We start from the raw sequence: 10779 nt of genomic DNA, 5'->3' as shown, positions 1-10779 counted from the left end.
CATGGCGGCTTGGGAATGGGCCGAGTGTATGCAGCTGCTTGGAGGACACGGAGAGGCAAGTAGAGGGGGTTCCCCCAAGATCCCCAAGAAAGTTGATAAGTAGGGGCTGCATGGACCCAGAGAAGACTGAGGGGTGGCCAGACAGGGAAGAAAAGACCCCAGGAACCCAGGAGTGGGAGTGGGGAAGTGGGAGTCTGGAAAATTTAGAGTTTTAGCCCTGGAGCGTCCAGATGGGAATAGTCAACAGGACCAAATCTGCTCCTGGTACAAGAAAGATGGGTTCTGATAAATCCTGCAGGCTGGAGAGGCCAGGGTGACTGTGCAGGCACTCAGCAGATGGAGGCACGGAGAGGCATGTCCCTGGCAGGTGACCCTCTGCCACGTGCCTGGATGGGCCACTGCTCCTCTGCCTGAAAACGGACCGTGCCTATCTCTTCACTTAATGCACAGGACCACGCCCCCTCTGCCCCAGCCAGACCTCCTTGTTGGATAATTTCTCTAGTCCAAGGTCCCAAACACTCTTTAAGTCCTACTGGTGTCCCTCCTCACCTCAAGCCTGGAGTTGAGCCTGTCCTCCAGGTCTGTTTAATGCTGTGAGCCCAGCACTGGTGGGGCCCTGACTAGCGAGTGCTGTACACCTAACACACTTAGATATGCATGGGACTAGTGGGGCAGACAGTTGTTTTGAGGGCTGCCTCCCCTTTCTGAGCTGAGAAAGGGGGAAAGAAATGCAAACAGGCCCTCCCAGGTGGGACACTGGGAAGGTAATGAGTTTCCCGGTGGGCAAGAGCGCCCTGCTTCTGAGTGAGGGCAGCTGGCCTGGGCAGCGGGGAGCGTGCAGAAAAGCCTGCAGGTGAGGCTTGGGCAGACCCCGCCCCACGCCCCTTGGCTGCGGGACCCCATCTGCAGGGCTCAGGCCCTCACCTCTCCTTGCCCACCACATTCTGCGGCGCTAGTTCAGTATGCACGAGTGTTCTGCAAGAAACTGGCCCCAGGTCTGGCTGCTCCTGCAGAAGCCTCTCCCGGGCCGTCGGTGCCTCGCACCCAGCCGACCGCCCAGCCCATGGGAGCGACGGTCGTACGGAGGCCTGGCGGCCGTTCGGGAGGAAAGCCGCCGCTGCGTGGCCTCGGTGAGTTCCTGCCGCGGTGCGTGGCCGCCGGTGTGCCCAGGGGGCCGGGGCGGAGGAAGGTAGCACCAGGTCACGGCCCGGCACCGCCCGGGGAAGAGCGGCGCAGGAGAGCGGACGCGGCCAGAGGGACGGCGCGGGGACCCCCGGCCACGTGTCCCCGGAATGCGACTTATGGCAGGGACCGGGGACGGGCTCCGGTGCCGGAGTCGGGACCAAAGGCAGGATGGAGACGCCCGGACCCCACCCGCCTAGCCTCCTGTAGCCCAGCTCCCCGAGCGCTCGCGGGGCGGGGCGGGAGGAGGGACGGGCGCCGCCGATTGGTCCGTGAGGCTGATTGGCTGGTGCGAGAGTCATTCGCTGCCGCCGTTGCTGCCGGCTACGTTCGTTGGGGCTCGGCTTGCCTCGGCTCGGCTCGGCTCGGCTCGAACGGCCTCGGCTCGCCGGCTCGGCTCGGCTCGGTTCCGCTGCGCGGCCGCGGGCGGGCGGGCGGGTGTGCGTGGGGGGCGCGGGGCGCGGGCCTCGGCGGCGGCGGCGGCGGCGGCGGCGGCGGAAGCCTGGTGCCCCCGCCCGCCGGGTCCTCTCGGACAGGCGGAGGCAGCGCCTCGGGCCCGGCCGCAGCGGAGCGCGGTGCACGGGGCGGCGGCGCGGGGGGCGCAGGGGGCGCGGAGCAAGCGGGCCCGCCCGGGCGCCGCCGACCCGGCCGAGTGGACGGACGGCCGGACGCGGCCGGACGCGGCCCCTCCCTGCCGCCGCCGCCGGGCCCGGGAGCGATGACATCGACGGGGAAGGACGGCGGCGGGGCGCAGCACGCGCAGTATGTGGGGCCCTACCGGCTGGAGAAGACGCTGGGCAAGGGGCAGACAGGTGCGTGCGGCCGTCCGGGCTTTCGGGGGCGTCGGGGCCGGGAGTACTGGGAGCCGTTGGGGTCCGGGGACACTGATGGGGACCGCGCACCCAGAGATGGGGGGCAGGGGACCGGGAGTTCAGGGGGATCAGGGGCCGGGGGAGACCGGGAGCTCCGAGGGGACCGGGGACGCGGGGTGGTGGGGCAGGGGACTTGAGTCACCGATGGAGGCCGGGGGCCGGGGGGACCGCGGACACCGATGGGGCCGGGTGCTCCGGCGAGGCCTGGGGGCACACAGGACAGTGCCAGGGAGGCCGTGTGACGGCGCGTGGAGCGGGGGCCCAGGAATCAGGTTGCCCGAGCGAGGTGCTGGAGGCTTGGCCTGCCTCCGGCCGGCGGCCGCGAACAATGGGCGGCCGGACGCGGGGCCCGCCGCGGAGCCCCACAGGCCGCGCGGCGCGGTCGGCCGGGCGCGGCCCAAGGACACGCGACGCGGACAGGGGCACACGGGGCGGGCTGGGCCGGGCCAGCGCCCCTCCGGCCGGCTGCAGGTGCGCGGCCCCGGCCGCATTGTGCGCCCCAGCGACCGGGCCCATTGTGCCGCGGGAGGAGGGGGCCGAGCGGGCGCCCATCTGCCGTCTGCCACGGCCGCGTTAATAGGCGTGCTGCCCGAGCAGCTGCGCCCCGGGCAGCGCGCCCCCGGCCACGACCCCCAACTCCTGGCGGCCAGCGGGCAGGGGGCCGCCGCGCACGTCCTGGGGGCGGACCGCGCCGCGCTGACCAGGCCAGGCCGGGCACTCCATCCAGAGCCGGAGTGTGGGGGAGAGCCCGGCCTCTCGGGCTGGACAGCGCCTTTCTCTCCTCCCAGCCTGGGCGTCTGACACGACGCTGCACTCCCCCAGGGGAGGGAGAGGGCGGCTGGTACCGGGCCGGCGCGGATCCGGGCCAGAGATGGGAGGCCTCCAACCAGCTGGAGGACGGGCAGGCGGAGGGGTCTGGTCCTGGTTGTCTTTCGGGTTATCAGGTGAGGTCCTAGCCCGGCAGCCTGTCCCCTCCTCTGGCTGGCCAGGCGTTCAGAGTTGTTCAGTGGGAGGCTGGGCTCGGCCATTTTCTTTCCTTTCCCAGGATGGGCCCCCCCTGGTAGCCCAGAGGTGTGTAGGGCATGGATTCTCCCTGCCTCTCTGGGAAGTTCCTTATACCTCTGGCAGGGCAGGCGGGGGAGGGGGGGGGCAGCAGGGGAGGGAGGACCGTAGCCCTGCAGGTCTGGGCCAACCCGCCGGTGCAGGAGGGAGTGGCTCTAGCTGGGATGCTGCAGGGCCTCCCCTAGTCCCCCAGGGTGGCACTGAGGCACATCTGGGAGGTGGTGTCTGAAGGAAAGTGGGCCAGGCCCCGGGCTCTCCAGGGAGGGCAGTGGCTGTGAAGTCAGTGAGGCCTAGCCATACAGGGCCTGTCCAGATGGTAGCTGCCCTCTTCCCACCCTAGGTAGCCAACTACTGAGGCACTTGGGGACCCTGGTAGTGCCGTTGCGAGTGGGGGTGGTATGGCCTGGGTACAAGGAGGAGGTGGCAGACAGACGGTGTTCAGCTGAGTTCAAAATGCGCATGTTTCCAAGGAAGAACAACTGTAGTTGGCGAAATCCTCAGGGGGGAGGGGCCTAGGGCAGCAGAATGCGGGAGGCAGTGAAATAATCTAATTATCGTACCAATAAAATGTTATTACAAGGAAACATCAGCGTGTAAGTGATGACAGCTATGAATTGTATGCAGCGCCGTGCACGCTGGTCTCCGTGAGTAGGGGCTGGTCTCCGTACTCTTCATTGAGTTATACTGTCACACAGTTAATTACAGGGGGTTTCCACTGTAATTAACAGTAATGAATACAAAGGGATGTGCCGTGTGTGTGTGTGTGTGTGTGTGTGTGTGTGTGTGTGTGTGTGTCAACAACACGCTGCCATGAGATGTTTAGGAAACAGCTCCAAGAGGCACACGAACCCAGCGGGCTCTCTCCTGACCCTTCTTCTAGAGTGACCTGGGCTCCCGGTCTTGTTCAGGCCCTTCCCTGGGCTCAGGCTGTCCTGTCTGTGTCCCTTCAGGCCTCACTGAGGGCTTTGAGCTGCCACCCTGGATTCCCATGGTGGGAGCATCAGCTTCCCAGGAAGGCCATGGAGGAGGCTGTCCTGTTGGCCTCGGCTCTCAGTCCCAGCTGTTGAAGGGTCATCTGGAGTTTGATGGATGAAGGGGTCTCAGGGTGCATGTGCCGGGCCTGGCCATTGACTCGCCAGCTAGCCTTTGATGAGAGTTATGCCAAGAGATTTCTGCTTTCCCAGGCCTGCCCTTTCACTCCAGAGATAATTGTCTGACCTTATCTGGGGCGAGGCTTTCTGCCAAGGGACTTCAGTGGAAGACTGTGTGCTACGAAACCTCCATGAGCAGTGTCCCCACCAGACCTCCCAGCCCGCTGGGGAGGCTGCTCCCCACTGTGCAGCCCGAGGTCTTGGTGTGATAGGGCCACTAGGCTGGACCTTCTCCCAGCTGCTCCCCTGGTCTTACAGGAACAGCCCTCTTCTGTCCCCCCTGCTCTTTGCTTGCACTATGCCCAAGTCCTGGGGAATGGAAGCTACAGTTGACAGGGAGACACGAGCAGGTGGTGAGCTGTGTGGTTGAGCCTGTGAGCCCCAAGGCCCCCGGCACCCTGGCTGGCATATCCCAGGCAGGGCCTGTTGGAAGGTGCCCCCAAACACTGCCATGGGGGGATCAGACATGGGGTGAGGGCTGCCAGGTGTGGGCACTGGCCAAGCAGGGCTGCCTCCCTCTGCCGGCAGCTGGCAGGGTCCAGGCCATGCTTTCTGCTGCTGCATTTCAGCAGCCAGTGGTTCTGTCTGCTTGCGGGGTGTCAGGCTCAGAGGGTGGGTTCTGTCACTCACACTGCTGGTGGGCCTGGTTGGGGTGCCGTCTTGAGGGCCTTTCCTTTGCACAGCTGCCCACCACAGCCTGGCGTCACCTCAGCCCGTGGTCCCAGGGAAGCCCCCGCACAGGCCGAGTCGTGGTTGCTGGCCAAGGGGTGGGGTGCTCAGGACCTGCTGGGGGCAGTGTCCCTGTGTGTGGTGGAGCCCACTGTCCAGGCTCCATCTGGCCTTTCCCTGACCTGGAAAACGCTTCTTTGGTGGGTGGGGGGCACCCTCAGCGGGTCTGGGTAGGGCCTGAGCAGGCCCAGGAGGGTGTGTTGCATAGACCGTGTGGCCTCCAGCCCTCCAGCCCCTTCAGGCAATGGAGCAGGGCATGGTCCTGCCCAAGCCAGAGGGCAGCGCTCAGCTCCTGTAGGCCAGGACCCCACGGGAGGAAGGGGCGCCTTGCAGGGGCTGGGCAGCAGGCTCTGGGGGCTGTTCTCAGAGCCAGGCCCACAGGAAGGTGTGGTACCTGCCCTCAGAAACCCTAAATCCAGTGGGCAGGAGATGAGGGGAGGTGGCTGGAGTCCACCTACAGAGAGAAGATAAGAGGGCATCTCACTGGTGGGCTCTTTGGGCGTGGCCCAGGGCCAGGGGGCCAGGGTGTCTTCTCCAAGTTCTCAAGGGACCTTCAGGAGAGTTACTGTGGAGGGAGAGCCCAGCTCAGAGCAGGTGCTGCCAGGCAGGGCCAGAGAAGCAGCCAAGAGGTACCTTGGGGGGTGAACCTGGGGGACGGGGCTGGCTGAGGAGCCAGGCTCAGAACTCAGTGCCTTGGTGCTGGGCTGCAGCTCCCGGGGCAGAAAGGAAGCCCAGTCTGCTCACTGCCCAGGTTTGAAAAGCTCAAAGGAGCCGGACCCCCTCCTCAAACAGGTGTAGGCAGCACTCTGGCGGGCGCGCCCCTGCCACTGGTCTCCCCTACCACCGTGGAGTGCTTGGAAAGGTGCCCCACCAACCCTTCTCCCTTGGTGCAGACCCCCAAGGAGGGCCCCCTGCCCAGGCTGAGAGCTGGCCCTGGGTAGGCTGGCCTTGTCAGTGGCAGGCTGCTCGGTGGGGGTTTCTGGAGGGAGAGGGTCCCACCTTGCAGGGCAGGCAGTTCCCTGCAGGGATGAGAAGGTCCCGGGACCCTGGTCCCAGGGTACTGCTGTGGCCGGCTGCTGCTTTGAGCTTTCACGGGTCCATCTGCCTTACCAAGGGCAGTGGTGGCAGGCTCTACAGGGACCAGGAGGGGCACCAGGCAGAGGCGGGAACCAGGTGCTGCCGGGTGTGGCTCTGGCAATGGGTGGGGCCACGCCGTGAGTTTTCTGCAGGAAGCATCGTGGAAGTCGGGCCCCTACTCCTGTTCGCACCCCAGACTCCCAGCAGGATGCGGAATGTCAGGTTGTTAGGGCTCGGCCTCTGCTGCCATGTGCCCAGGACAGAGTTGTCTCCAGAACCGTCCAGGAGAGGTGCTCATGGCTGCGCATGCAGGCCCAGGGCCAGCCTGGCTCCCGCCTTCCATGAGAAGCTTGGCCATTGCCTGGAGGCTCTGGGTGGGATCAGCTTCAAGCAGTCCTCAGGGAGGGCTCCCGGGTGAATGCTGCTGGACAGACAGCAGCCCCATCCTGCTTGGGGCAGAGGAGCAGGAGGCCACAGGCTCCGGGGGGCTCCAGGTCCTGCCCTGTTCCTGGCCTGCCTGAGGATGGCTGGGGGTGTCCCAATCCTCACTGGTGGCTTGGCCACACATTTGGGGGTGCGTGTGTGGGCTGGGGCCTTTGGGACTGGCTCTTTGTGCTCCCCCCACCTCCCAGCACCCTCCTCCCCACCAGCCACTTGCGGGGTCCTGTGTGGCTGGCAGGGGTGCCTGAGTGGTGTGCGCCTTCCCGCCTGTGTGCACTCTCCCCGGCTACTTCTTCCCCTGGCTTGCTCTGTGGGCATCTGTCTTGGGGTGAGCTCTGTGCCTGAACACATAACAGAGTAGAAGGGGAGGGGGCCGGGCAGAGGTTGAGGACCCAGCACCTCCCCACCTGAGTGGGGCCCTTCTGACCCCCTGGAGCCTACGGGGGCCATTCTGTGCCCCTGGTCCTGGAAGCACAGCCCAGGCATGGCCCACCCAGGCTCTGGTGCTCGGTAGCCAAGGGACTGGAGCCTCAGGCCCCCATCTGGAGAGCAGGGTCTCCCGCGGCGCTGGGAGGCGCTGATGGCTGGGAGCAATGTCAGGGGCACATCTGTTGTGCATGGTGTCCAGTGGGAGGATAGCAGGTTGGCATGTCAGGGGCCATCTGGGGTCCTGGGGCAGGAGGTCCCCTGGCTCCTCCGGGTGGGTGCCCCCTTGTGCTGCCCTGCACACTGGAGGGACTTGTCTTGGATGTAGGGAGAGCAATCTCCTGGTGGCCACTCTGATGGAGCCCTCCCTGGCACCAGGCCTGGACAGCCCCACTGTCACCTGCAGCCCTGGGTCCCCGCCACGCAGCCCTGGGTGGCAGGCCTAGGGAGGGCTTGTGTGAGGCTGGCCTGAAGGGTGGCTGAGCTGCCTGCAGGCCTGGCTGAAGCCTCCCCCAGGAATGCTGGCCAGATGGGGCTGCCCAGGCCAGCTGCCTGGGATACTGGTCAAGATGGAGGCTGGGCTGGGGGAGAGGCTTTGGGGACAAAGCAGGGACTGTGTCGGGCCAGGCCCTGAGGGGTGGCCCGGGCCCTGTTCTGCAGCCTCTGAGGGGCCAGTGTTCTGGAGCCGGGCAGCTGGCCCCCCGCCACCCCCCACATATCAGCGCCCCCATACCTCACGCGGCTCAAGAGAACAGCCCTTTTCTTCCTGGCAGTTTTGTCCTTGTGCTCTTGGGGACAGTGCCTCCGGGTGGATGTCAAAGATAAGGTCTGAGATGACTGAGCTGTGTCCCGGGGACATCCTGGCTGGGGCCTGCAGGCCTGCCGGCTGGGGGGTGCCACATCCTCCCCCTTGCAGGGCCCGGGGCTGGCCACCCGCCTGGGCCTCCCGCAGGCCCTGCCCTCTGGCCAGCCCAGGGTGAGCGGAAGATTCTGGGCAGGGATGAGGGAGGGGCTGCGGTGGGGGAGGGCCGTGGGAGCAGGGGCTCCTTGCACAAGTGGTGGTCTGAGAGCCCGCTGCCAGCCGTGGGTGGACAGACAGACAGACTCGCCTGCCATGGTGATGGGCACCCGCACCACTGCCACCCACTCAGCTCAGGCAGGGCTCCAGGATCCTGCTGACCCCAGGGCAGCAGTGGGAGGAGGGCCTGCACGGTCTAAGTGACGCTGTGGGGGCAGAGGACATGGCGGGCTGCTGCTCCATCCCAGTCCGTGCATGGGCAGCTTTTGGGGTGGCGGGAGGCTGCCCGGCCAGGAATGTGGCATGTGAGTGGGTGGTTGGCCCCTGGGTGACTCCAGAGCTGCTGGGCGGCCACTGTCCGGGGCCGAGTGCCAGGATGGGAGGGGTAGGGTGGTGGTGCCTGGGGACCCTGCATGCTGCAGGGGTGGCCACCTGGGAGCCTGAGGGTCCCTCCCCGTGGCCGGCTTTGGCTTGGACCTCAGGCCACGAGGCCGGAACAGGGGTGGTGCTGGTCAGGCTGTGTGCGGGGGGGCCACCTGAGGCCTGGCTGGCTGCCTCCTGGGCAGGAGGCCTCTCTAGTGAGACGACAGCCTCAAGGCCGGGCCCTCATCTGCTGAGACATGGGGTCCAGAGGCAGATCAGGCTCCGTGCCAGCTTCCTTGGGTGGTGACACTGGCCTGAGCTGGAGGCCAGGGAACAGGTGGGCAGGGCCAGTGGGAAGCCCCTTCCCTGGGTGGGGAAACCAGGCTCTAAGGGCCCCTCTCTCAGACACCCCTGCCTGTGTGGCCAAGGGCCTGGGGTGTAGTCCGGGTGGATCTGCCTGGCAGACTTCCTCCCTCCAGGGGGAGGGTGCCTGTGAGGGTGTGGGGGGCCCCAGGGAGTCAGTAACCCTGCTGAGGGCATGCGTGGGGCACTACGTTCAGCCTCTTCAGCCTGTGGTGTGGTGCGTGTGAGGCCCTCAGCCCAGGGACAGTTCAGACGTGCAGGCAGCGGCTGCAGGTGTGACCTGGGTGGCCCTCCTGCATCGCCCCCCGGGTGGTGCCCAGGGACCCCGCCCCAGGCCCGCTCCAGCCACCCCTGAGGAGTCAGCCAGAAGGCAGGGGTTGCCGGTGATGGTCTGGGGCTCTGGGGTCAGCCTGTGAGCAGAGTCCCCAGGGCAGGGCGCCTGCCAGGTGTTTGGTGAAGAGCCCAGACTCTTCAGTCAGATAGTCATGAGTCTCCATACCCCAGTTTACCCAGTTCCAGCCGAGTGAGGGGCCAGGCCAGCATCACCCTTGGCCCAAGGCAGGGCCAGTCTGCACCTCGGCCTGGGCAGGGGGGCCGTGGGAGAGATGAGCTCAGACGCATCATCTGTGTGCTTGTCCTTGGGTGGGTGGGAGTTCTGAGGAGCTCTCATTTGTGAGGATGGTGAGTGGGGAGAGCCGCTGGGGACTGTGGCATGAGCCGAGGGCCCTGGGGGTGGGGGGGCGCATGTCCAGGGCCTCAGTGGCGGCTGCCCCACCCCGCAGGCTCTGGGCTGGTGAGGGACCATCCTGTCCCTTCCCTCTGCCACATGGTGCTGCAGTGCCCGGGACACAGCCTGCTCTGCCCATGTCCCTGACAGGCTGTCCTCTTGCCTTTATGCAATGCCCACCGGCGGGCAGCTTGCTTTGTCTGGGGGTCCACCTGGGATGGGCCCTGCCTTGGTCCCCGGGACTGTGGCTGGGCTCTTGTGGGAATTGGCTTTCTTTTTCCTGTGTGCCCGCCCCTTTCACTTCGCCACCCTCACCCACTCCCAGTATTTGGGGGCAAATCGCCCACACTGGAATGCCAAGGTCTTAGTGCACCTCTAAAGACACACTTAGAAAACATGCAACCAAACCACCCTGAGAAGTTTAACGGCAGAAGTCCAGTCAAACGCCAGGTTTTTAAACTTTAACTGGCCATTTCCTGGCCCTCCTGGGCACACGGCCCTTTCATAAGTGGCGGTCTGAGAGCTCACTGCCGGCCTTGGGTGGACAGACAGACAGACAGATGGTGCGGAGGCAGAGCTCAGGTGCGTGGCTGCAGCCCTGCCCAGCTCGGGGTCATGCCTCCAGCTCCATCCTTGTGCAGTCTCACTGCCAACGCACCTGGCCTGTGGCTCCAAGACATGACCTGGGAGGCTGATGCCTGGCCACCCTGGGTGTCTGCTCTGTGTCTCCTGCTGGGTGCCAGGGCTGCCTGAGGCAACAGTACACACTCCTCACCCTGCAGCCAGACTCACCTTGGGTGCACAATGCTCTCCCCAAATGTGTGCACACCCTTGGTGAGCCAGGATTGCAACCTGGAGGAACCCCTCTTCAAGCCCACGTTTGTGCACAGTGTGGCTGCCGGGAGCCTGGGGGCCCTGGCTCTGTACAGGGTAGCCCCTCGCTGGTCCTTGCCAGCAGCCTGCAGCCCCCATGCGCCCTCCCCTCCCTGAGTCTCCAGGGGGGAGCATTGGCAAGCCCTCGGGTGGTGCCTTCTCTGCTGTGCCCTCCAGGGTAGGAGGCATGTGGGAATAATGGTGGGACAGCTGTGGCTGAGTCAGGACCAGGAGAACCCCGTGTGGGGTCCTGAGGCTACAGCCCTTGGCCCTCCGGTGTGGCCTGGGGTGGGAGCTGTCCAGCTCTGCGGCTGAAGTCTGCCGCTCCCGCTTCCCAGAGGGAGGCTTGGTCACAGCTTGTCCACGACCCTTCGTTGCAGGGGAAGGTCCAGGGGTCTTTGGCAGGTCCTGGTACTGTCTGCTGGCTGTGGGTTCTGTGCCGACACGGGACCTGAGTGGAGCTGCCTGGCTGCGGAACACGCTCAGCAGAGGCCC

At 65.8% G+C, this 10779-nt stretch overlaps 1 protein-coding gene across 11 annotated transcripts in view; it reads left to right on the top strand.

Moving 5' to 3' along the window:
• The first annotated feature begins 1650 nt into the window (after positions 1-1650).
• BRSK2 (BR serine/threonine kinase 2) overlaps positions 1651-10779 on the top strand; it is a 55469-nt gene continuing 46340 nt past the window's right edge. For 5 of the 11 annotated variants that reach the window (XR_005022780.2, XR_005022781.2, XR_005022782.2 and 2 more), the window contains exon 1: positions 1654-1994. Coding sequence is in view for 7 of the 11 variants with exons in the window: in XM_057506750.1 (XP_057362733.1) it covers positions 1901-1994 (94 nt within the window). In the remaining 4 variants the exon portion in view is untranslated. Of the gene's footprint in view, positions 1995-10779 lie in introns of all 11 variants that reach the window. The other 6 variants (XM_036875927.2, XM_036875926.2, XM_036875924.2 and 3 more) reach the window with 3 other exon arrangements.

The sequence above is a fragment of the Manis pentadactyla genome, chromosome 9 (genome assembly GCF_030020395.1).
Source record: "Manis pentadactyla isolate mManPen7 chromosome 9, mManPen7.hap1, whole genome shotgun sequence".
In the NCBI taxonomy this organism is placed as follows: Eukaryota; Metazoa; Chordata; class Mammalia; order Pholidota; family Manidae; genus Manis; species Manis pentadactyla.
This window is presented reverse-complemented; position numbering and strand designations above follow the sequence as displayed.